The sequence below is a fragment of the Pinus tabuliformis genome, chromosome 4_2 (genome assembly GCF_031772625.1).
Source record: "Pinus tabuliformis cultivar Carrire ecotype Pingquan chromosome 4_2, CPIR1, whole genome shotgun sequence".
In the NCBI taxonomy this organism is placed as follows: domain Eukaryota; kingdom Viridiplantae; phylum Streptophyta; class Pinopsida; order Pinales; family Pinaceae; genus Pinus; species Pinus tabuliformis.
The window spans coordinates 312,098,320-312,124,915 of record NC_142304.1 but is presented as its reverse complement, the minus strand read 5'-3'; the positions used below and the strand labels follow the sequence as shown (position 1 = coordinate 312,124,915).

The window sequence follows — 26,596 nt, the reverse complement described above, 5'->3', positions numbered from 1 at the left end:
GTCACCAAGCGTTAATTTTCACATCTCCTGTGATACTCACTGTTAATTTTCATTGGACCTACCACCTGACACCTTATTACCCAAGCAGATTATAATCTACTAAATAAATGCGTGACTTATTTCTTAATACAATTAGCGGAAACAAAAATTAAAAGGTGAAGTGGATCTCAGTGATTGATTACTTGATGACTTTTAGATGACTCTTGATATACATTTATTATATTTTTTGTTGATATTTTGACTCTTGAGAGTTGAGACTCAGACAAGACTCAAAATTCAGGAGTTGATTCACTATTTTGATATGTGATGTAGCACTAGACTTCATATACATATTATATATTAGCTTTCTTTACATGTTTATGTGGAAATGCATTTATTTGATGTTGTGGATACTCTAGATGTTAAAAAAAAATAAAAATAAAAATGAATAATTTTGTTTTTTTAATTTTGCCGACTTTTTCAAAAAATTCCCGACTTTGACGGGTTTTTCAACTTTTGGACCCTAGCTGAATTAATCCTGACTTCGACTTTTTCCACATTGATTCTAGCCTCTCCACAAAATTTCGTGGCTAGAACACATCCGATGCTACAAAAATCAACAGAAAAATCAAGGTCGGGGCACCTCATGTACTATGATTGCTCCCTCATATACATTATAAACCCAAGTGTGGGCTTCCCTTTTATTAGCTACCCTTGCACCCCGACATGTGAACTAGCGCTGCCCCTTCTCGTCCCCTACTTCATTCACCTTTCTATCACATGCCACCACCTTTTAAAGAATGTACCTTGAACATATTATCCCCTTTAGAAGTAGAAACCGCCTAATAGGGTACTTGGTTAACTCCATTTGGAATTTGGGAGACATTGGCACATCTTGAAGCCCAATGTGGGAAATATCAATCTTGCCCAATTTTTCTTTATTTCATGTTTGCACTTAGGAGATGTGGGTTCAGAGGCCCCACATTAATTTTGGGATTAAGTGGGGGCCCAAACATTAGGAAGGATTAAGGAAGGGAAATATTGTGGCTCTAGTGGAGCATGGGGGCCACTCCATGGAGAATTACGACCCATATGTGGAAGACACTCTCATTGGAGCGAAGTTTGCAGGGAAAGTCGAGTTGAGCCCACATGAGCATCTTGGAGGCTCTTTGATAAATAGAGCAAGAGGCACTCATTTTTGGTCATTCATTCATCTATTTAGAAATTGTATTTTTTACATAGCATGCTTGAGCTGAAGCCAAGTCTACAGTGTTGTTTAGCACACAAGTGTTTCCGAGCGGAGATGTCAACCCTTTCTTCGATGGACTTCGATTGCCAGCCCAAGGAGGGAGTCCTACCTATACCAGTTTGTAACAATAGCAGGGAGTGCAAGTTTTGGGGAGAGAATTGGCAGCGACAATATAGGGATTGTGCAACTCTTGGAGGAGGCACGCTTGGTGGTTGTGGAGTGATGGGAGTTAGGGGTTGAAACTTGAGGTGGAGTCTGGGGAAGTGTTGTGGGGGTTTATCTATCATTTTGGAGAAGCAGCAAACGCAACATTTGCTACATGTTACATCTTCTGCTTGTGGAGGAGGGCTAAGCATTTGGGGGTCAATTTTGGAGCGTCAAAACTAGGACAAACTCTTTTTGGGTTTTTCTAGGTTTATTGAGGAGAGACCAAGATTAATTTGGCAGAATTTTTTGGGCAGATTTGAGGGGTCAAACAGGGGTCCCAACTTAGCCAGCAACTAGAGGAGCTAGGGGAAAATTGGGCCGAAATTCCAAGGTCAACATTTGGCCAATTCCTTTGTGGGTTTTTGTGGGTTATTGGTGGAGAGCTCGGGGTTAATTTCCTGGAATTTTCTGAGCACCCGAGGAGGCCCTAGCAGCAGTTCTTTGCAACTAGCGACATATTTTCTAGGTAGTTTCAGTGTCGAGCCAGGAGAGAGCAACAACAAATTTGAGAGGTATTTATTGTTGTTCATTTGGGCTTAGATAGCTTGCCTTGGGCAAGACCAGGTGCACTCTTTCCAACGCCACATTGTACCCTCTTATTTATTAATAAAATGGCTCAGATCAGCGTAGTTAATGGAGATTTATGGTTGTTAAATGTGTTGTATATTTTTATATGAGTTTCTGCTATGTTTTCTTTGTTTAACATTGTATATTTCCATTAGGAATATTACATTAGGAATCTCTTTCACAAGTCATATCCCATAAACCTAGCCCCAAAATCCCCATATCCTTCTCCTAGAAGACATTGTACCTTGAACCTCTTTTGGAAAGGGATTATTTGGGTCACTTTATATCCACTTGTTGATTTATCCTTCATTTCTGACTCCATATATATCGAGTCTCCTCTTATCTGTGAAAGTCTGTAAATAGAAGGGAGCCTTAGCTAAGGTGATAGTGGGCTAAGTCTCCATTTGTTGTCTTTGATCTAGCATTTAACTCTTTAGGAATCCCCTTTAGGTCCCATGCTAGTTTGAGCGGTAACAGGGTCAATTGGTCCTTCAAATAGGTCTGACAACAACTTCCTCAATCAGACTGCTTCTCTGCTTACTTCACAGGCTACAATATACTCTACATCAACACTACTCAAAGAAACTGTATCTTGTTTTTTGCTCATCCATGAGATCATGGAGGAGCCCGAGCTGAAACATCCTCTTGTAGTGCTCCTTCCATCTTGCTCACTGCCTTCCCAGTCGGAATCTGTATATCTAATCAAGTGGACATCATTCCTCCTCTCGTATTTCAGGCAACAGTGGATGGTTCCTTGCAGATATCTCAAAATATGTTTTGTTGCTATCCAATGATCATGCTTCGACTCCACTTGTACTTGACTGAGAACATTTACTGCAAAGCATATGTCTAGTCTTGTATTCACCAAGTACATGAGGGAGCCAATCAATTGTCTATACTTGGAAGGATCCATAGGGTTCGATTCAAAACTCCTTAGTCTTTTCAAATTTGTGATCATTGGGGTTGTCATTGGTTTGCAATCCATCATATCAAACTTCTTCAACATCTTGATCACATACTTTCCTTGACCTAGATAGATCTCATCAGGTCCTTGCCAAACTTCTAGTCCCAAATAGTAGTGCATCAGCCCTAGATTCTCCATGTCAAATTATGGTGCTAGTTTCTTCTTACATTCTTCAATTCGACCTTCCACACCATTCAAAAGGAGGTCATCCACATACCGAAGAATGATTACCAACTCTCCCTTCACCAACTTAATATAAAGGTTTGGATTAGCAATACTTTTTGTGAAGCCTAATCTTTGAAGGTATGCATCCATCCTAGCAAACCATGCCCTTGGAGTTTTCTTGAGGCCATATAATGCCTTCTTCAGTCTGCACACATATGCCTTTCTATCTTTAACTTCAAATCCCAAGGGTTGTTCTATATAGACTTCCTCATCAATTGTGCCATTCAAGAATGCAGTCTTGACATCCATTTGGTGGATGCTCCATCCCATCGATGCTGCCAAAGAGACCAACGAACATATAGTTGTATACCTTGCTGTCGGAGCAAATGTTTCTTCATAGTCAATGCCTTCTTGTTGAGAGAAGCCCCTAGCCACAAATCTTGCTTTATATTTATCAATACTTCAATCTGTTGCATGTTTGATCTTGTGGATCCATCTGGAAGTTACCATAGATTTGTCTTCAGGCCTAGGTACGATCTCCCAAACAACATTCTTTTTTATAGATTGATATTCTTCATTCATGGCATCCTTCCATTCTTGGTGATTGACAGCTTCTTCGAATGTGGATGTCTTTGCTTCTGTTAGTTTTGTCATGTACGCTGCATACCCAGAGTATCGTTGGGGCTTCTCTCTCCATGAATGTGCCTTGAGCTGCTACATGACCTTCTCCATCAAGTAGTCTAGATTTCAACCAGTTAGGTCTCTTTCTAGTTTCGGGGATAACCATAGGTTGTACAGGTTCACTGGGACCTTCATCTTCATGATTTGATTCTTCTTCTTCCCTAATAACTTCTTCTTCAAATACTGGAAGTTCTTCATCATCAGAATCCATAGGGAGATGCTTTGATTTCTTGAATGCAATACTTTCGTCAAATATCACATCTCAATTGACTTCTATTCGGTGTCCTTCCTTTATGTAGATCTTATAGGCCTTAGAGGAGTTACTGTAGCCAACAAATGTTCCCTTCATGCCTGATGGATCCAACTTCTTTCTTTTGTCCTTAGGTATATGAATATAGACAGGACAACCAAAAATTCGGAGATGATCTACAATAGGTTTCTTCCTAGTGAATACTTCTTCAGGAGTTCTGTTATCTAGTGACCTGTGGGGACTTCGATTTTGTATGTATACAACTATCTTTGTAGCTTCACCCCACAAAAATTTCAGTAAGTCTTGATCATGTAACATTGCTTTTACACTTTCTTCAATGGATCGGTTCTTTCGTTTTGCAACTCCATTTTGTTCGGGATTACATGGGAGTATCAACTCCCTCTTAATCCCAGACTCCTTATAGAAAGCTATGATTTCCTTAGATGTATATTCTCCTCCATTACTGGATCTTAATATCTTGATTCTTCTATCTATAAAGTTCTCTACTTCAGCTTTGAATTCTTGAAATTTTGTAAATACTTCATCCTTGGATTTCATTATGTAAACCCAAGTCTTCCTTGAATGATCATCTATAAATGTGACATAATATAGATGACCTCCAAGTGATTTAGGAGTCATAGGACCACAAACATCGGAATGAATAAAATCCAAGATTTCTTTTGACCGTGAAGCACTGCTTCCAAATGGTCTTTTGGTGTTCTTACCTAATGTGCATCCTTTGCATACTCCTTCATGATATTCTTTTAGTTCGGGGATTCCATCTACTATTGAACTTAGAGTTGGAAAGATTTTGAAATGGAGATGTGTGAAAATTCCTTAAACCCAAAAATTCCTATTACAACACTGATGATATTTCTTCTTCTTGTTATATTTACATGAACGAGTTATTTGCAGTTTCTTACGACAAACATCGAAATACATACGCTGCAGCCTACACCATTTAAAATAATATGTCGAAACATGAAACTGAACAATAAAGAAAGATATACACAAATGACACAGTTGTTTTTGGACAAACATCCCCAGAAAAGCCTAATGCAGGAAAATCAATGCAGCAGATCTGAGGGTTTTATTATTAAGTTGATGTATTTTTGAATACAACTACTGGATGCCTTCCCGGCAATCCAATTATAGAGAATATCACTTGGTAGAAGACATTAACGAGATTACCTCACTCTACACTGCAAATCTTGGCTGATTCGACAGCTAAACCAACGAGTTCCCTAGCTACTTCTGCGCTACCACTGCTGGGACTGCATCAGCCTCTAGAGACCTGTGTCAGCTCTGCTGGAGATCGATTTGCTTCCAGGAGCTGATTCCAGCTATCCCGGCTCAGAAACGTCAGCCAGCGAATCTCGGACTTCTATGTGGAGTCCTTTGCGCTGCTCCGCATGGGGCTTGCATGAGCACTTCTTGGCTCCGCATCACCCTCTCTGACCTCTGCGCTTCCTCCCCTGTGTGTCTCTCTGCCTCTCTGCTGAGTCTCCTTGGCTTCGAAGAAGATCCTCCAGCCAAAACTCCCTCTGCCCCTCACTGTGTGATCACTACAAATCACTGCGTTGCCTCTAGCTTCAACAATTCGATCTGACTGATCAGCTCTCTGTGTGTCTTCCAAATGACCGTCAATCCTCCTTAAATAATCTTTTCGTTGACATTCAACGGCCCAGATTAGCAGCTAATCAATGGCTAAGATCATTTATGCTTGATCATCGTCTTCTTCTAGAAGTTAGACCCAAAGTTAGATTAATACCCATTAATTATTTTAATTTCCTAAGTTTAGACTTAGGGACCCATTAAAAATAATTAATTCTTTTAATAAAATTATCTCCGGTTGGAATTTCCCAAAACGTTTTCTGGGTTCTTTGGAATACATGTGCCCAAGCCTCTTTGCAAAATTTGAGACTTAGAGCACATCCGATGCTACCAGAAATCAACAAGATGTCCAAATCTTCTATGCCAAAGTTCACATGGGCTGATTTCAACGTGGACCAAAGCTTGAGCAAGAGGAGATATCAACCTATGAAGTATTCCTTCACGAATGCCAATTACTCTAGCATTTTCTATGCTTGAGTTCTTACTCCATACTACAACTTTTCCATCAATGAAAAGCACTCTATCACCTTTATCTTCTAGACTTGAAATGGAGAGTAAGTTTTATACAAACTTGGAACAAATAGGATGTTGTTGAGATGAATATTGCTTCCATTCTCGAACTCTATTGAGGTTGATCCAATTTCTCTTACAGGATAACTCTTATTATCTCCGAGTTCTACAAAGTAAGAAGATTTTCCTTTTGATAATGTATTTAGTTGCTTGTGATGACTAGTGATGTGTCTTGATGCACCACTATCGATCACCCAAATGTTCTCATCTTGAAATGTGCTAATGAGTGCCGAGAAGAGTCCATCCTTTGTCTTGGTTACTTCCTTCTTTGGAGTAAATAGAAGATTCCATGCTTCCTTGATACCCTTCTTGAGATGGCTTGCTACCTTTGAACACTTCTTGAGAAACTTCTTTAACGTAGTAGAGATCTTCGTAATGCCCTTAGCCAACCTTAGCTCTGATACCATGTTGAGAAATCTAAAGGGCAATGATTAGAGTGATTTCTCTTTCTTTGATAACTACTTGTGATGTCTTTTTACTTATCTTACTTATAAGTTGCACTTATTATGATTATGTTTGTGTATCATCAAACAACTACCAAAAACAAGAAGAACAAGAACATAAAATATAGGCCACAAGCCAGGGCCCAAACCTCTACACTTGAGAGGAAAACCCGCAAATCTCTTCTCTTCCTTATAGTTTCTTCAATTAACTAATTCCAAGACCTTTAGACCAAGACCAATACCCTCCAAGACCAAGTCCAACCTTTCTAGATGATGTGCTTTCCTTGTCCAAGTCAAACCTAGTCAAATCTCTTCTAGTAGCACAACTTAGACCTCCAGTTGCAAAATTTCGGCCTCCACTGCAGAACTAAAATTTTCGGCCCTCCTGCTGATGTTGCTACCATATGTTTGAGCTTCTTTTTGCCTCCCAAGACTTCCTTAGACCTTCGCTTGGCTTTCTCTGACTTTTGGAGCTTGAGGATCTCTTCTTGTGACCTTCACTTGACCTTCTTGCCTTCTCTTCTTCAAGATTAAACTTGTAGAGGAAAACCCTAGATCTATTATAGAAACCCTAGTCTTCCTTCGCATGTGTGAGAGAGAAATAACCCAAAATCAAGTCTTCTTCATTGCCTTCTTCCTCTTCTTCCTTTGCTTGAATGAATGAGAGATGAATGTGCTCCAAGGAGGTCGAGTTTCCTCCTATATATATATGCTTCTCAAAGGTGGAGGTGGCTCCTCAAATTAGGCCGACTTGATCTTGAAGATTATTTTGACACTTTTAAGGACAACAATAATTTTCTTTACAAGTTACAATGTGCCCAAAGGGGTCTTCAACTTATGAGAATGACTCTTTTGACTTCTTGACCTAGGACAAACCCTAGAAGAAGTCAATGGGTGCTTGACCTATAAAATAAAAGACCTTGAGCATAAAATCCATGCTCCAAAAATGATAATAATAATTTTCTTTCTTTTTACAATTTACAAGAATCAAAAAGTGCATTTCATATTCCGAACCTACTTACACATTTTCAACAACTTGATCTTCAACATGTCCTTCTTTTCCTCCTTGGAGTTGGACCCTTTATTGGATCCCTTCTTTGCTTTGCTCTTGCTCACAAGAGCAACATTCACATTTTCATCTCCCTTATGCTCAGAATTGCTACTAGTACCACTGTTGACTTTCACAGGGCTCAACCGAAGCTCCTCCTGTGTGAAGACATTCCACAAGCGGTCCCAAGTAGGAAAATAAGATCTTCCTCTAACCACTTGCATGAAAACATCCCACTATTTCTAAAACCCATTCAGGGTAAGTTCTCACAGCCTCTTCATTATCGAATTTCTCTCCAATGGTTGCTAGCTCATCTCTAACTGTCCTAATGCGATGAGATAACTGACAACGTTCTCTCCCTTATTTTGTTTGGTGCTTCTGGGCTCCTCTCTTAGGATCATTTTCTGATCCATATTTTTATCCTGGAAAAGTTTGTTGATGGCATCCCACATCTTCCTGGCTGTATCTTCTTCCGCCAAATGTGGAATAATGTGGTCCTTGATCCCATCTAGAATAATACCTCTGGCCTTGGCATATTCTTTCGGGTACTCATGCAACATGGTAGGATCTGTTGGTACAACAATATGTATCATAGCAAACTCCTTCAACCCATGGTCTTCAAAAATAAGAAGGCACCATATTCTTCAGACACCAAAGTTAGATGTGCCATCCAACCTATTTTGATCCCTCAATCGTATTGAAGTCGTGATTGAAACCCTCGAGAAAAAATAAAAAATAAATATCCCCTCTACTAGCTAACAAAAGTACTTGCAAAACCTCACTATCTCCCTCTACAATTGATCTTTGCTTCTCTGAAAATTTTCGGCTTTCCTGGAGAATAATACAGCCTACTCATGTGGCCTTTGGTTGGCAAACTAGCCTCACAACCTTGCTTTTGGAAGTCTCGGCCTTCACAAAAGAACTCAAGCTCACCCTCTCAACCCTCCTATAGCATTTTGGCCCTCAACACCGCCTCAACACTTGACATGTGCGGCTAGATTTGGGCAACACAACCCTCCAGAAATCCTCATAGCCTGACTGAAAATCTCAGCCTCTTGCAGAAAATAACACTAGCAAAATTCCTCCAAGTAAATCCAGAGAAAACTAAAGAAATTGATCTAGGTATTAAACCCTTGGCTTCCTCTTCCAAACCCCTACACTGATCTACACTAGTAAACCTTGGCGCTTCAACCCTGCTTTGATACCATGTGAAAAACCGATAAAAATATCACTTATTACACTCGACCAGTAATTATCCAATTACACTCGACCAGTAATTATCCAATGTATTTAATTCTAAGCAAAATTATTTTATTGCAAATACTGAATAAAAACACAATTGCAATATTCACTAAAATAAACTGAGGAAACTCTAACAGAAAATAAATCACAAAATGGACACAATATTTTTGGACATAAACATCCCTGGAAAAGCCTCGAAGGTAAAACCAGTGCTTCATATATCAGGGTTTTATTATTATCTTGAGCAAATTCTGCAATTGATGAATATTACAATATTGCTTGCCAAACCCCTGTAAAGCTTCGGCAAAATATTTCTTCACCTTCACAAGTCGATCTAACTCCTTGAAGGCTCATGGCCTCCTTTTGCAACCTAAAACGGTCTCACACCGGAAAATACGGCTTGTACGACCTCACATGTGTGGCTCCTAGACCCTCTGATGCTCACAACTTGGACGAAATCAACCTCTCGTCTCTTCTGGCAATCTCATACAACCCCACTGGCAATCTCGTACAACCTCCTCCTGCCAAATATGACCTCCACAAGGAATCTTGGCCTCTCTCAAAGAAAACACAGCCCTCCTGGAATCATCATGGCCTCAATAACTTGACTTCCCTGTCTGGACAACTTTGGGAAAATTCCTTCCCCAGATCTTGGAAATTGGAAGAACATTGATGAAAGAAAACCTTGGAAAATATTCACTACTTCAACTGTTGATGAAACCCTCGCTAGTATCAACCCCAATCATGATTATTGTTGATCTCCAAGGTTGCCCATCAACTTTCTTTATGATCTCTCTTTGAGAAATCAACGACCAAGATCTAGATTTGAAATGATCTAATCAATGGTTAAGATCACTTAGAAACTTTTCTAGAAGTCTCTAGAGGAAAATCGACCATGTCTCAATTATTACTAATTAATTAATCTATTTCCTTAAGTCTAACTTAGGAAATTAATTAAAACTTATTTTTAATTTAATTAAGACATTTTTATTCAAAAGAATAACTTGGCCTTGGAGATATTTTCTTCTCTTGTGTTCTTAGCCTCATTGACATCACCTATGGCTAGAACACCTGTTTGAGCTACATCAACCAACATTCTTCATAGTGATTCCAGTTTTTTGAGAGCAAGGAGAAGGTTGAATTATTCTGCAAGAGGAAGGTTGAGGTAGGTAGTGTGAGTAGCCAGTTTATCTAGTGTGAATTGCTAGATACTCGTTTTTGTTGTTAGTTGCTAGAACGATATTTTGGAGGCAACCTAGTTATTGGAGGCAGTATTACTCACGATATTGATTTCCCAAAGGCAGTGCGAGTTTCTAAGTAGGCCAGTTTGAATTTCCAGTTAGCCAGTGCAAGTTGCTGGAGGAAGTGTGAATTGCCTAGGAGAGGCCGAGTTGATTTGTAGAGGGATATTCTTGATTTCCTAGTTCGATTTGGTCAGCAGTGAAGATCAATTAAAATTGTCAAAACTTTGCCAGTAAAAGGAAAGCAATTTATGTAATTCTCAATTCGATGAAGAAACAATAAAACCCTCGTTTGCGGAAGTGGTTTTCCCCACCTTGGGGTTTTTCCAAGGACTATTTGATCCAAAAATATCGGTGTCCAATTTTTGATTGTGTTGTTTCCTCAGTTCCTGTGATTTGTTTTGGTGAAATTGCATTTATGTTTTATTCAATATTTGTTGTAAATTAATTTACAGAAGACAAATAGTCTTTAAAGATAGAAAATTAATTACCAGTAACTGCAATAGGATTTTCACATTGTTCACTTAGATCAATGGCTGAGATTAGATCTAAGTCACTGAAATAATTAAATATTTATCGCTAGAAATTTTCTCAATTAGCGAACATTAATTAACTAAATTAATTATTGTGAGTTAAACTTTGAAAAAAATCATATTATTTACTCCTCTCAAACAACCACCTAAATAGGACTACTTCCCCTGCATTCTAGACACAAGCCTATGCAGAAGACCTTTTGAAGCTACAAAATCTACATGTTTTTGATGACTTAATGAGAAATTGGCAGTCGTGTGTTTGTCATTTGATCATCATTGATGCACTCCTATTAAGTGCTAAGTAGTAACTAGTTGTAAACTTGTATGATTGACTTTGAATCATCATCATGTAAATGTTTTAGTTTATAATTTGTAACAAAACTTGAATCTTTATGTCTATTTCACTTTTGTATGTGTAATTATCTGATTTGTTATTTTTCTTTGTGTGTGCGTGTATAAATATAGCATGTCCTCCATGTCCTATTTCTGGGGTTGTTGTGTCTCATGTCGGACACCCGTATTTCCTTGTCCTCCATGTCCCATGTCATCGTGTTAGGTTGCTTAGCTTGGTGCTACTGAGATTACAAGGAAATTTTCAAGTGAGGGTTCTACCATATTTGGCTCTTCTATTGCCTTTGACAAAGGCTGTGGTCTGTCAAGGCCAGAGAAGATGAAATCAATATGAAAAGTCCGGAGTTAACACAAGGAAAGGAAACCATATCCAACCCTAGCAGAGCTCCGGCATATATATCACATTGTTTGATTTCTGATCTCTGTTTATATACCTTTCCTATCCAAATATCCTATTTTCAAGTAACATGTTGGCTTGTACAGTGCAATCCAAGTAATTAAATTCCTAGGAGGAGGTAGTAGATTTTTTTTTTTATTGTTTCCCATACTTGGTAGAAAACTTCGTTATTAAAAGCATTATAAATCAAAGTCTGCCATAGTTATCCTAAAAGAATGGGCAATTTTACAGTAAAAGTGAATGTGATACCTGTGAGAAACATAATCTGTAAGGCTGCATAATAGTTTATGGATAGGCGGGATGAAGTACAAGTTCTTGTCTATGTGATGGAAAAACTAACGTGAATGCAGTTCATCGATAGAAAATCAAATGGTAACTCTCAAATTGTAAATGCAAGCTGACTAAGATTAAATCAAATTATTATCAACCACAAAAGTTTTCAAGATCATGTTAAACAAAATTGTCATTTGTTGAGTTCTTGATCATGAAAATATCTTCACTTTCCTAGTTGTCATCCACAGTGTGACAATCAATCTTCCCCGTTGGCTTCATTCTTGTTCAATCAGATACTTTTGAATGTTGTATTCTGGTTCCTAACTAGTCTTACCTTCTTATCTTTCCACTTACCCTTAGAGATGATGGTGTTGGATACTGGATGTTGCTATTTTGAATGTACCTCAGGAGCAGATCCTTGATCATATTTTATGCTGAGGTTTATTATCTCTATTCAAATATATGTTTTGATTAGTATATAACTTTAATTTGTTCTATGGATTCCATTTGCATTTACCTGCAGCATTGCGACATTTTACGTAAAGCTGCTGAAGCAGGAGAACTACTAGTGGATGCAATGGCCACTGATCGGGAAGACAATGTGAAAAATGTCTCTTCTGTGCCTCGTCTAATGGTGGTTGAAAATGGTTGTGGAAGTCCATGCATAGACTTCCGACAAGTAAGCTCAGATTTAGCTGCTGCGGCAAATGAGGCGGACCTGGTATGTCATGCGTTGGTGTCCTTTCTTTGTTATAGCATTCAGTTTTGACTTTTCATTTCATTATTTAAATAGTGAGGAAGCCAAACCTAGTAATTTAGCATTATGTCTTTCTTGCATATATTATGGATTCTTTGTTCATAAAGTGTTTTTAAAGAAATTCATTCAAGTCATAAGTCTGTGGCAGTCACATACCATTCCAGAATGCTTTTTGCAATTGGAGTTGATGTGTGGTATGTAAAGCAATTGACATCCCCTTTCATGACTTTTAGCATCTTGGTTCTCTAAACCTGAAAAATATGTACACACTACAAATAGTTAGTTATGAGGTTATCATTTATGAATTGCCTACTTTGTCAATTATGGGAGGGTAATGATTAAGCTCTCCACTGTCTGTGCAGCATCCTGCTTCCTAATCTCATAACCGAGATCCTTCTCCAAAGGTTGGCTCTGTGTCACTAGCAAATGAAATAATTAAGTAGCTAAACATGACTCCAGAATCCAAAGGCAACCATATAATCATAGGCACAAGATGGTTAAATCTTGTGTCTCGGAGCCTGTTACCATAGTGTCCAATAGAATGACAAGTATTGTCGTGCCCAGAAGCACAGCTCCATTGAAATTAGCTGTCACATTACCCCTCACGTAGCTAGCTTCAGTAATTAAGTATTATAATATAATCCATAGGATCAGAAATGTAGGGTCTTTACTAGCGTTATAAGAATCGGACTGGACTGGAGTGAACAAGCCGATCTGACCATTTTTGAGCTAAACTGGTCCTAACTGGTGCCACAGACCGCAAAAGGCTGGTTCAGCACTGAACCAGCCTTTTTCCACTGAATTAGCCGGTTCCACACGGAACTGGCTGATTTTGTAAAATGTAATTAAGGACACTTGGAATGCAAATTCTTTTTAAAAAAACAATAATTTATTAGTGGGGCAATCCAATATTCAACCAAAGGGCCCTACTGATGCTATGTAATTAATGGTACTGTTAATCATACTTTTACCTAAATTTTTAACATTATTATTAATTGACTCAGGATGTTTGAAAGTGGTTCCGATCTCATTGGATTTCATATGGAGAAAGTAGAATTTTAGATCCTACTCAAAACCCAGCAGACTTAACAGTTTTTACAATTTCAGGAAAACAGAGATAACTATCAATTTCCACCATCTAGGAATCTAATGTGACCAACACTGATCCCACTATAGTCATTTCACGTTGACAATATATTCTAAACTCAAAACATCACCTTATGGTATTCCATCAATGCCACATGATGATAAAATATGCATGCAATAAACTGTGTACCCAATAAATGACAGCCATAGCCATTAAATATGATTGGAACACATTAGCAATCAACTCATGAACTATATCCATGTATTACCAACCTAGCATTACATATAAATTTTAATGATATGAGCCATTCTTTTATAACAGGCATTCTATTATGCAACTACATAAATATTATTTTTCTGTGATGGCATCACGAAACTCACATAATGTGTTTATTATAATACTTAAGCCCCGCTTGGAATATTTCTGACATCATATATCTTGGAGTAGAATTCTCCATTCATTATCATGGGGAAGTATCTGACTACATAAGTATTTAGAATCTTTGTGACATTTTATGTCCTTTTCTTCTAGCCTTGGGAAATGCCCACCAAAGAGTAACCACCGGTTGAATACTTAGGAAGTTAGCCGGTATCTTGCCGAGTAACTTAATGAACACATCCCATCTCTTATACATAATCAAAAGCTAAACAATACCTGATTCAAATAAGTCTAGCCTCATACTCATGTCCTAGGTCGTTTGGGGCACATCATCTATCTTGCCAATGATCTAACTTTTTGGCTTAGAGTTTCAGCATTTGGTGTTGTGGAAGGGGCCATATATCTGTATTGAGGCTCCTCAAGTGTCAATGCTCTTCTTTGAAGGGGCAATGCTAGGACTGCAAGGTCACAAGTGCTCTCATGCTGGGCTAGACGTCTTCTTTGGCCAAGCCATCCCTCAAGAGATATTCAATGCATCTGTGAGAAACCATTTGAAACAGACCCTCAAGATGAAGTGAGATCCACATCATTAGGTAAAGAAACCATTAAAATATAACAGTGGACCATATTCGATGCTAAGGGATCAAAAAGACTTCACTTGAGCCTTGCCTTCAAATGTCCTAATTGATGATTTGTAAGCAAGTTACCACACTTGTGTTAGGGATGATTATACAATTATCCCTATCAAGTGCTTCCAGACCCAACTGGAAGGACATTTCCTAAGTTTCTATCAATCTATAGGTGTATATGATAAATGTGTATATGGAATGGGGAAGACTTAGAGAAAGATGCCACTACCTTGGTGCTAGCTGAAAGAGGTCTAACATCTTGAGTGTCATGATGATAAGAGGGAGCAATCATGGAGGCCTAAGTTACCCCTTTCCTTGTCCTTATTTTTCCACCCCTCTGGTGCACCTTTTATTTCAATGATCTTTGTTGTGTTTCTTGCATAGCTTGGGTGAGTTGCTTGCTTTATGCTTTTCAATACCCCTTAAAGTTGTAGCAGTTTATTTTTCATCGGGGTTAGAACTTGGGACATTAAAAGTTCCTTTGATTTGGAGAGAGCACGATATGGTTAGGAATTGGGTGATGGCTAATGAGGGGGGTATGTTGATTTTTGGCAGCATCGGATGTGCTCTAGCCTTGAAATTTGGAGGAGAGGCTAAGGCACACGAGATCTCCAAGACCCTAAAATCATTTTGAGAAATTCCACCCGGATAAGGAGTTATTAAAATAATTAATATTTTTAATGGGTTCCTAGGTCTAAACTTAGGAAAATAAAGATATTAATGGGTATTAATAAAGATAAGGGTGAGAAGCTTCTAAGAGACGAGGATCAAGTCTGCTTTAATCTTAGCCGTTGATTAAGGACTTAATCTTGGTCATTGATTAGTCAACAGAAAAAGTATAAGAGAAGACTTAAAGATCATTTGAAGACACACCCACAGATACTCAATATCTCAAGGAAAATCGATTCTCAAGTATAGGAGATCGATTCAGAGGGAGAGTTGCAGGGTGGAGGAAGAGGAGGGCATCAACAACAAGTAGTGACTGAGGAGGAGGTGATGCAAGGACAGTGGAAGACAACGCAGAGAAAGAGACGCAGTCCAGAGGAGAGATGCAAAGCTTATGCAGGCTAACGTAGAGGGACGTAGAGCCACTCAGAGCCACGCTGGGTCAATCAGAGTGATGCAAGTGTGACGCAGAAGTGGGAGCTGGGTCTCCAAAGTGTCAGAAGGTCTCAGAGGGAAAGTCTTAGGTGTTTTCTTTCAGTTTCTCTGTAAAATCATTCCATGTAAAAGCAATTGTTGTTGAAGGTTAATAAAGCCCTCATTTGCTGCACTGGTTTTCCCACATTGGGTTTTTTTCTAGGACAATTGTGTTGATTTGGGGTAGCATCGGATGTGCTCTAGCCATGAAAATTGGTGGAGAGGCTAAAGTACATGTGATCTCCATGACCCAGAAATGGTTTGGAGAAATTCTACCTAGTGAGAGAGATATTAAAATAATTAATATTTTTAATGGGTTCCTAAGTCTAAACTTAAGAAAATAAAAATATTAATGGGTGTTAATATAAAACTGGGTTAGAAGGTTCTAAATGACATGGATCAATACAAATCTAATTTTAGTCTTTGATTAGAGATTTAATCTCAACCGTTGAAGACTCAACATAAAAAGTATAAGAGGAGGTTTGAGGGTTGGTTGGAGATACACCGAGTTGATCAGTTAGTTTGATTTTCTGGAGTGGGGTTTTCTAAGAGAAATCGAACCAGTTATCAGAGTTGCAGCGAGGGGTAGTGAGTGCATAACAGAGAGGCAGAGATAGTGCCGGAAGACCAGCGCAGAGGCAGAGAAGTAGACGCAGAGCCAGCAGGAGCCACGCAGAGGGCCAGAGGGCCTGCGTGGGTGACACAGAGGGCCAGAGAGGCAGTGTAGGGCATCTGTAGGCTGATGTAAAGGGTTCTAGGCTGACCCAAAGGCCAAGAGGGCTAACGCAGAGCCTGAAAGAGGCGTTGGAGAGAGTTTCGTGGAGCAGACTTGCCGAATATTTGCTTCTGAAGAGAGGTATTACTGCCGGATAGATTTCTCTGTAGGGTGAGCCAATTTGGCACCCAGTTGTACTCAAGAAAAGATGCTTAATAACAAAACCCTTAGAACTGCTGCACCGGTTTTCCCAAGTTGGGTTTTTCTGGGGACGATTATCCAAAAATAACGGTGTCACTTGTGTGTTTGTCTATTTCTTTCAGTTGATGATTTGTAGATGGTTGAGACTGCATTGTGTTTATTTCAGTATTTATATGGTTAAATAACTTGTTTCATAATTAAACAAGTAGGTGAAATAAACCAAATAGTGGAGGAAAATTTCTAACCGGTTAGACTTAGAAATTTCAACAAATTGTCCAAAAATAACTGTGTTGATGTGATTGGTTCTTGTGCATGTATTTTTTCTCTGGGTAATTGTATGATAACTGCAATAGACTGTATTTTAATATTTGCTGAAGGGATTTCATAAATAACTTATTGTGAATAATAAGTAGGTAAAATAACTCAGTTGCTGTAGTAGTAGAATTTCCGTTTAGAAATTTTCACATGTTATCAGAGTAGAGATCCGACAACAGGAAAGGAAAATTGATTATGGGTCAAGAGCATGATGTAGAGGCATCCACTCAAGGGTACTTGCATAGATTTCCAGAAGAATGCACAAGGGACATAAATTACGATTATTCTATGTTAGCTTCTAGATTGGAAGAAGAAGTTGCTTGCGTAGCAAGCTCTGCCTCCTCGGAGGTTTGGTATATAGATAGTGGAGCTTCCTGGCATATGACAGGAATACGAGAATGTTTTTCAAATTATCAGGAAGAAAGAATGAATTTTCAGATCACCATGGGGAATAAGGCAAAGTGTACTCTAGTAGGAAGAGGTACTATAGTTTTTCAAACCGAAGCAAGAGAGCGACTTCGGGCAACCAATGTGCTGCATGTGCCAGGATTGGGGATGAACTTACTTTCCGTATCTCAACTTCAAAACAAGGGCTATGACATTTTCTTCATTAAGGAGAAAGTATATGTCAAACACCCGAGTTGAAAAAGGAAGGCTCATATTGGAATCAAAAGTAACAGGTTGTACAGGTTGCAGCTAGAATCACCAATGTCATTGATATGCAACAATGGAGACTGTTGACCTCTACTGGTCAACTACCCATGCAGTACACCCCCTTTTCTTTGCAAGAAAGGGGCAGCACCTGATCAGCGTGTCCGTGCCATCCTGCAGTCATCATTTTTTTTAATCATTTTGATTGTAAACCCAGTTTGCATGTATGAATTGTAAATAATCTAAGCAGATCAGAGTCATGTATGTAAAATTGCCTAGGTGGACCTAACTTTCTATGATAATCTATGTCCCGGAAGGTTTTTCGTCTCACCGATCCATGGATCGGCAGAGTTTTCCTTCAAACCTGACCCCAAAGCCGGGATGGATTTTGTCATTAGAACTTTAGGAGAATCCTAGTGTGTTAATCTGCTAGATTATAGTTGTGTCGCAGAACTGGGTAATTTATGAGGGTCTGTGTTAAGTGGGCTTGTCCCCTTGAGATGTAAGTTGTAAAGGTCATGATGTAATGTGTCTTGAGGGTCGAAAAGTGTTTTAAATCCTCGTGAGTCCTAAGTCCTAGGTCCTAGGTGATGTTTCCAAAGGTTTAGCTCGATGATCCATTTAAAAAATGAAATAAAATAATAAAATAAATAAAAATCTAAGAAATTTAAAAATTTAAAAAAATGAAATAAATAAAAAATAATAAAAAATTTAAAAATTTAAAAAATAATAATATAATAATAAATAATAAAAAATTAAGTGAATAAATCGACGGATGAGATCAAGAGATGTCTTGATCCTCATCAACGGTCGAGATCATTTCTACATGGATCATTCAAACTAGCCGTTGGGATCATTTCCTTTATATAGGGTCTTAGGTGGTCATTTCAGATCATTGGATCTGTGAGTCAGATACTGAAGAAACTCTCTTGTAAATCTGTTTCTGGTTAATAAAGGAAGACTTTGGGGTCCATATCTTGCTGGTGTTACTCTCTTAAAATGCTGTGAGATTGTTTCATTTTCTGCATATGCTATTTTCGGCCGTTAATAATAGCTTTTTTGTAGAGTATTGTGAGCACAGGTATCTTGTTCACTTGCTGGGGTTTGGGTGCTGTTAGGGTTTCTGAAGTAATGGCAGGTATCTCCATTACTTCCTGAGATCTAACAGCATTTCTGCCCTCTTTATTGACAGTTGTTTTGAGCTGTGCAGAAAACATTATTGAAGGAAATTTTGTGGGCGTTGGGGGAAGTTCTCGGCTGAATCAGCCAACTCCCGCAAGCATTTTTTGCTGAGCCCAATTGGATTTGATCCTGGGTCTATCATTCGGTTTATTTTTTTTTAAGTTTGCATGAGAGATTTTCTGAAGATCTTCACAGTGACGATCTGAAATTTCTGTTCTTTAAAATGTTTTCCATGCTTACTGCTGAATCTGGCTGTTAAGGGGCCAAATCTGTAAATTAATCAGCTGCTTTTCAAATTTTTCTGATCTAGGGTTTTAGATTTTTTGCTTTATGCAGTTTTGATTAGGGTTTTGGTTTTCTTTTCTTGTATTTGCAGGTATAGGGTTTCTGGATCAGAAGAAATTGAGACTTTGGAGTCAGATTACAGACGGTGAAAACACCAGTTTTCTTCTAGACAAGATAACCACGGCATTGCATGCAGTCTCAGCACCCCTGTCCCCCACGGAATCAGCGTTAAGATTTTCTGCCTCTGCTGTGTAAACTGAAGCTTCACATAATTCAGCTGAGTAGATTCTGCTGGAAGTATATCGAAATCATTTCAGTACGAGCAGCTGGTGGGACGTTTTCAGCTCCAATACGATTTTATTTGGGAAATGATAACTGCATGCTCTCAAAAGGTGGCACGAGATTCCATCTGGGGTCACGATTTTTTTTATTAAGCCGTGGATAGCTTCAGCGTTGTAGCATATTTAACTTCCGGAGACCAGCATTCCCAGATCGATGGTAAATTTTTTTTATGCGTGGATCATTCTAAGCTCAGCTATTTCAATTGTCAAACATCGGCCTGGAAATAGAACCTATTGCCGGTTGCTACCATCGGATACCTGCAAAACAACCAGAGAAGAGGTATTGAGGACGCGGCAACGCAGTGATCTATTCTCCGTTTGCGTAGCAGGCCATCACTCAGGAAGATCGAGCTTTGATGCATACGCAGAGGGTAAGAAGATCTGACCTCAAAACGAAGTCGCTCCTTTCTGCAATTTTCGAAAATTTCTCTGCGGCTCAGGTAAGTTACAGATTTGTTTAAATCCTTCTCTGTCCGCCGCATTCTATCCCTGTCGAAATTCTGCTCCAGGCGTTCAGTAATTTCCGATTCGGCTTTTCATTATCACATATGCGATTTTTAGATTTAGTTTTTGCTTTTTTAAATGTTTGTATAGTTACGTACATTAGATTTTAATTAGATTTTAATTTTGATTTTAGTTTCGTTTTGTGATTTTTAGTTAGGTTTAGTCTTGACGTAGGTTAGCTTTAGTCTAGTGTTAGCATAGTTAGAGCTTTTTTTTTTTAGATTTGCGTAAGTGTTTTTTATGAGAGGTGGGTGAGTGTTAGTTTTTTGTGGTTAGATATAGTTTTGAAATTTAAATTTTAAATATAGTTTTTTTTAGATGTAGTTTTGATAATCTTCTTTATTTTTTTTTCTTCTGATATAGTTTTGATATAGTGTTAGTTTAGTTTAGTTTTACTTTTATTTTTTTTAAATAATATACATTCAATAAAAAAAAAAAAATATAAGCGTTAGACTTAGATTAGAGTTAATTTTGGTCTAGCTTTTCTTTTCTTTTTTTAATTTTTTTAATTTTAATTTTAATTATTTTGTTTTAAAAATCATAAAAAATAAAAAAAAAAAATTAAAAAAAAAGATTTAAAAAACTTTGAAAAAATATTAAAAAATTGTGGAAGTTTTCTTCGTCAGATCCAGTCATTTTCGGGATTTATCATCTTTCATGCTGAGATCTAAATTTTCAAAGTCGAGATACGAAATTGATATCTAGTTAATGATTTGTGATTCGTGGTGGTTTAAAGCATTCATCTTTTTTTTGAAAATTCTCAATTGCTGGATATCGTTTTGATGATTTTAAGAGCATTGCGATTTAGCTGATGATAGATGATTGTTGTTCATGGTCCATATTTTTATATCATTTAACGAGTAATCGTTTTAATAACAATCTCTTAAGGCACTGGTCTGCTAAATTAATCAAATCCATCTAGTGCTTTTCATATCGTGTCTCGTGTCTCCCAACCAACTGGTCGACAGTTGGTCTCGTCATCTCTCAGGGACTACCCCCCTTAGCCGCGGGAGACAGGCTTAAACGGAGGGATCGGGGATCAGAGTGACAGCCCCCGGTCTGAGCGTTGTCGTGTCAATCCGCGCGACAACAGAGACAAAGATTTGAATGAGCTATGGCACAGGAGGATGGGACACTTACACCATGGGGCTTTGAGAATTCTCAGGAAAACAGTATCAAGAATTCCAGAACTAAGTACTGAACGGGATGATGTATGCAGAGGGTGTGCTCTAGGCAAGTATGCCAAAGAAGAGTTTTCTAGAAGTAACAATAGGGTTAAGAGTGCTAGGATTGATACACTCAGACATCTGCGGACTGATGTCCACAAAAGCTCTTAGTGGTGCCGAGTACTTCGTCACCTTCATTGATGACCATTCCAGGAAGACTTGGATATACTTTTTGAAAACCAAGGATGAGGTTTTCGATCGATTCAAAGAGTTCAAGGCTCTAGTGGAGAATCTGACAGGAAAGAAGATAAAATGTTGTGCTCAGACAATGGTGGAGAGTATGTTGACAAGGACTTCACCGACTTTTGCACTAAGGAAGGCATCAGAAGAGAGTGGACAGGTCCTTACAATCCGGAGCATAATGGAGTAGCAGAAAGGAAAAAAAGGACTATTGTGGAAGCAGCTAGGGCAATGTTGTATGATCAGGATATGCCTAAACTCCTGTGGGAAGAAGCATGCAGCATGGCAGTCTATGTCCAGAACAAGACTCCTCACAGGGCATTGGGCAAAATCACTCTAGAGAAGGTCTTCACTGGGAAGACACCTGAAGTCAGTCATTTCAGGATATTTGGGAGTTTAGCGTATTGTTGTATACCCAAAGAAAAGAGAAAGAAATTAGATCAAACTGCTGAGAAAGGATATCTTGTGGGATATAGCAAGAATGCTAAGGCATATAGAGTCTATCTCCCAAGGAGTAGGAAGGAAGTAGTTCAGCGAGATGTAAAGTTCATGGAGGATAGAGCTTTCAGGAAATTTCGAGAAATGCTTTCTGAGGAGCAGTCGAAAGACGAGTCGTTGGTCAAACCACTTCAACCAGTGGAAGCTAGTAACAGAAATCCTCCTAAAGACAAACCTTCAGAACAAGAGGAATCTCAGGAAGAGGAAGAGCTGATAGATGTGCCTACTACCAGTAGAAGAACAAACCGAGAACTCCGACAGATTCTACGGGATGTAGAAGACTTCATTGGTGCACCCAGGAATAGTAAAAGGGAGCGAAGACAGCCAAACAGTTATCAGGGCTTAGTAGCTCAGGTTGGGGAACCTTATAGTTTTCAGGAGGTCGTTCAGAATCAAGTATGGGTGGATGCTATGGTGGAGGAATACAACTCTGTAATGGTCAATGGTGTCTAGGAAGTGGTACCTAGGCCTTAAGACAGATCAGTGGTAGCTTCGAGATGGATCTACAAGGTCAAATATGCTGCAGATAGCAATATGGAGAAATAAAAAGCCAGGTTTGTGGCTAAGGGGAATGCTCAGAAGGAAGGGATAGACTACGAAGAAACCTTCACCCCAGTAGCCAGGTATAGTTCTATTAGAACCGTGATATCTCTTGCAGCACAGATGGGGTGGGAGATTCATCAGATGGGTATCAAAGTGGCATTCTTGAACAGGGTAATAGAAGTTGAAGTATACATTGAACATCCATAAGGTTTTGAGACACTTTAGAAGAAATCTCATGTATGCAGATTAAAGAAAACCTTGTATGGGCTTAAACATGCACCTAGGGCATGGTATGTTCGAATTGATGGCTACTTGCAGAAGATGTGGTTCATCAAGAGTGACACAGACCCTAATCTCTACTATCTGGTTGTAGAGAATGAGCCTCTAATCCTAGTGTTATATGTCGATGATATCTTCCTGATAGGATCATCTAGGTTCAACAAAGACTGCGAGAAGAACCTAGCCACAAAATTCGACATGAAGGATTTGGGACAAATGCATTATTTCTTGGGGTTGGAAGTTTGGCAGCAGAAGGTTGAGATCTTCCTGGGACAAGGGAGATGTGGTACAAAAATCTTGAAGAGATTCAGGATGCCTGACTATAGACCTATGGCTACTCCAATGATCACCAACTAGAAGAAGATTGATGCATCAAAAGATAAAGACGTTGATCCCACCTTGTACAGGCAGCTTATAGGGTCCCTGATGTATTTGGTCAATACCAGGCCAGACATTTGTTACGCTGTCAACACCCTCAGTCAGTTCATGGTGGAACCTAAGAGGGCGCACTGGGCAGCAGCCAAACACATTCTCAAGTATATACAAGGAACAGTCGAGCATGGACTATTGTACACCAAAGGCAATGACATTGGGCTGACTGGGTTCACTGACGCAGATTGAGCTGGAAGTTTAGTAGATCGGAAAAGTACAACTGATTACTATTTCAACATTGGATGGGGAATGACCTCCTGATGCAGTAAGAAATAGAAATCCGTGGCTCTCAACTCAGCTGAAGCAGAATATATGGTAGCTAGCACAGCTTCGTGCGAAGCCATATGGCTTAGGAAATTGCTTGCAAATCTATTCAAGAGAAGGATGGAAGCGACCAAGATCATGTGTGATAATCAGAGTTGCATCAAGCTCTTTGAGAATCCAGTATTTCATGATCGGTCGAAGCACATTGATATTAGGTGTCACTTTGTCAGAGACTGTGTCCAACGTGGGGCAGTACAGTTGAGGTACACTCCTACAGGAGACAAGTGGTAGACATCCTCACTAAGGCTCTAGGAAGAACAAAGTTTGTTTATTTCAGGGAGAAGATGGGGATGATAAAGAATCCATTTCAGTAGCAGAAATGGATGTGTCAGAAGTACATTTGCAACAATGGCAGTGGCAGTGTCATGGGCAGTAGTATAGGAAGCAGCAGTGCAGGGGATGTGAGGCAGCAGGCCAAGCATCAGCACAGGTATTGATGCGGAAGATCAGTGGGATGTTTCTATAGTGAAACATTGCTAGAGCACATTCCTCGCTAGGAGGGAGTGTTGATTTTTGCTAGCATCGAATGTGCTCTAGCCTTGAAATTTGGAGGAGAGGCTAAGGCACATGAGATCTCCAAGACCTACAAATCATTTTGAGAAATTCCACCCAAATAAGGAGTTATTAAAATAATTAATATTTTTAATGGGTTCCTAAGTCTAAACTTAGGAAAATAAAAATAATAATGGGTATTAATAAAGATAAGGGTGAGAAGCTTCTAAGAGACGAGGATCAAGTCTATTTTAATCTTAGCCGTTGAGGATCATTTGGAGACACACCGGCAGATACTCAGTGTCTCAAGGAAAATCGATTCTCAAGTAGAGGAGATCGATTTCAGAGGGAGAGTTGCAGGGTGGAAGAAGAGGAGGGCATCAACAGCAGGCAGTGATTGAGGAGGTGACGCAGGGAAAGTGGAAGACAATGCAAAGAAAGAGCCGTAGTCCACATGAGAGACACAGAGGGATGCAGAGCCACGTTGGGTCAATCAGAGTGACGCAGGGGTGACACAGAAGTGGGAGTTGGGTCTCCAAAGTGTCAGAAGGTCTCTGAGGGAAAGTCTTAGGTGTTTTCTTTCAGTTTCTCTGTAAAATCATTCCATGTAAAAGCAATTGATGCTGAATATTAATAAATCCCTCATCTACTGCATCGGTTTTCCCACATTGGGTTTTTCCAGGGACAATTGTCCGAAAATAACTTTGTTGATGTGATTAGTTCTTGTGCATGTATTTTTTCTCTGCGTAATTGTGTGATAACTGCAGGAGAGTTTATTTTAATATTTGCTGAAGAGATTTCGTAAATAACTTATTGTGAATAATGAGTAGGTGAAATAAATCAGTTGTTGCAGTAGTAGAATTTCAGTTTAGAAATTTTCAGAGGGTAGAGCTCAGTTTAGGCTTCTTCCCATGTGCTTACTATTAGTCCTAGGCATATTTTGTATTTTCCATTTTCTTTACTTTGTGGCTATATATGTTTTTATCTTTCTTTCAATTGCATCAACCTCTTAGGGAAAAGTTTCAATCCCTAACATAGAGAAGTGGGTAAAGGGTGCCAGTACTAGTGACAAGTGACAATCAACCCAAAGAATGGGAGTGGAATACAAGGATGGATGGAAAGTTGCAAGTATGGATTACCTTGGGCACACTATATCAGTCAATGCCTCCTATTCATGCCCTTCCTAAATAATGGAAAGAAAAGGCCCTAGGGAAGGTCACACTAGACTAGGGACAAAGGATAACCTTCTAGGTGAAGTGTGGGGACAAGGATATAATCAAAAGAGGTCAGTAATCCAACTCAACCTGTGATCCATATTAGAATGCCCTCAACATTAAATGAAAACACATGATTATAGAAATGGTTAGTGTACTTTTTGATAGATGTCCCACCTTCTTTCAAGAAATATGCTAGATGGGAGAGAGAATTGACTGAAGCATAAGTGGTGAGATCTGATGCAAAACTATCTGTGGGTCATCATATGGCTACTAGTTGGCTGGCTGACTGAAGAGGAGAATTTTTTTCTCTTAGGGTTTACCCACTTTGGTTGGTAACGAACCCGATGAGGAAAAATGTAGGTGTAAGGAGCTTTTTAGGCTTGCAATCACTAGATTTATAATGAACCTCTCATTTTGTACACATAGATCTCGATTAAGATGTTTTCTTCTAATGAGTAGACTAGATCTCAGTGGGTCAATAAGGATGATGGGAAAGACATTTATATTAAAACTTTTAAAAATAACTTTTTGTTTAGAGTAGAAGAGATTTCCAAAGTTGTTGAGCCCCTTGTTAAGGTGTTGTGGATGGTAGATGGGGATTAATTCTTGGGTTTCATCTATGAGGCCATGGATTAGGCCAAAGATGGGCATATTTCAAAGATCATTGATAGTTGGTGTACCGTGCAACATCCAACTCCATTGACCTATATGTGCAGTTGGGTATTTCTCCAATCCAAGATACCATTACAAAGCCTTATTAAACTTTGGAGTAGATGAACTTAGGAAGGTCAAATATTGATTGTACACTTTACTATAGCATATGATCCCTGATCAGAAAGTTCAAGATAACCATGACATATATCAAGAAATCACTTCCTTAGTCAAAGTAGAGGTGCCTTCTTCAAACAAGTAGATGCTTGTGCAATAGATCCAGACCAACCAAGTAAGAAATTCCAAACTTACCAAGTTTGATTATTCATTGTTCTACTAATTGAAAATTTCTAGCCAAAATTACAAACTAATTCTTGAGTTTTCTAGCTTTTTCTTTGACTCCTATGATTTATCGCAACAACATGATGGGATTAATTTGGTAGCCAATGCCCTCAACTACAAAGGTTTGCAATTCAATTCTTGATTCAAACTTTTATTGCTTCTGAATGTGAGAACTATTAGTCAATTTTTGGGTGAAGAAGAGAAACCATTTGGAACAACAACACTTGAATGATCTTGACTTCATGCAACACAACCTTCAACTAATGCACAACTAGTTGTTGAACCAAACACTTGATGTAGATCCCATTATGTTGGAGGATATTGATTACTCCTTGGAATGGGTAGTGGAGACTCAGCTAACAGAATTCGAGGCCAATGACTTGGGCACTAAGAACTAGCACTGATGTCTATGGAGGATTGAGGCAGAGGCCAAAGGATGAGGCAAAGTTTGCT

At 38.9% G+C, this 26,596-nt stretch overlaps 1 protein-coding gene across 1 annotated transcript in view; it reads left to right on the top strand.

Annotated features, from left to right (window-relative positions):
- Positions 1-26,596, top strand: part of LOC149169224 (pantothenate kinase 2-like) — a 403,110-nt gene that overhangs the window by 349,902 nt on the left and 26,612 nt on the right. The window contains exon 21 of the mRNA XM_089428613.1: positions 12,298-12,495. Coding sequence (XP_089284739.1) covers positions 12,298-12,495 — 198 coding nt within the window. The remainder of the gene's footprint in view (positions 1-12,297; positions 12,496-26,596) is intronic.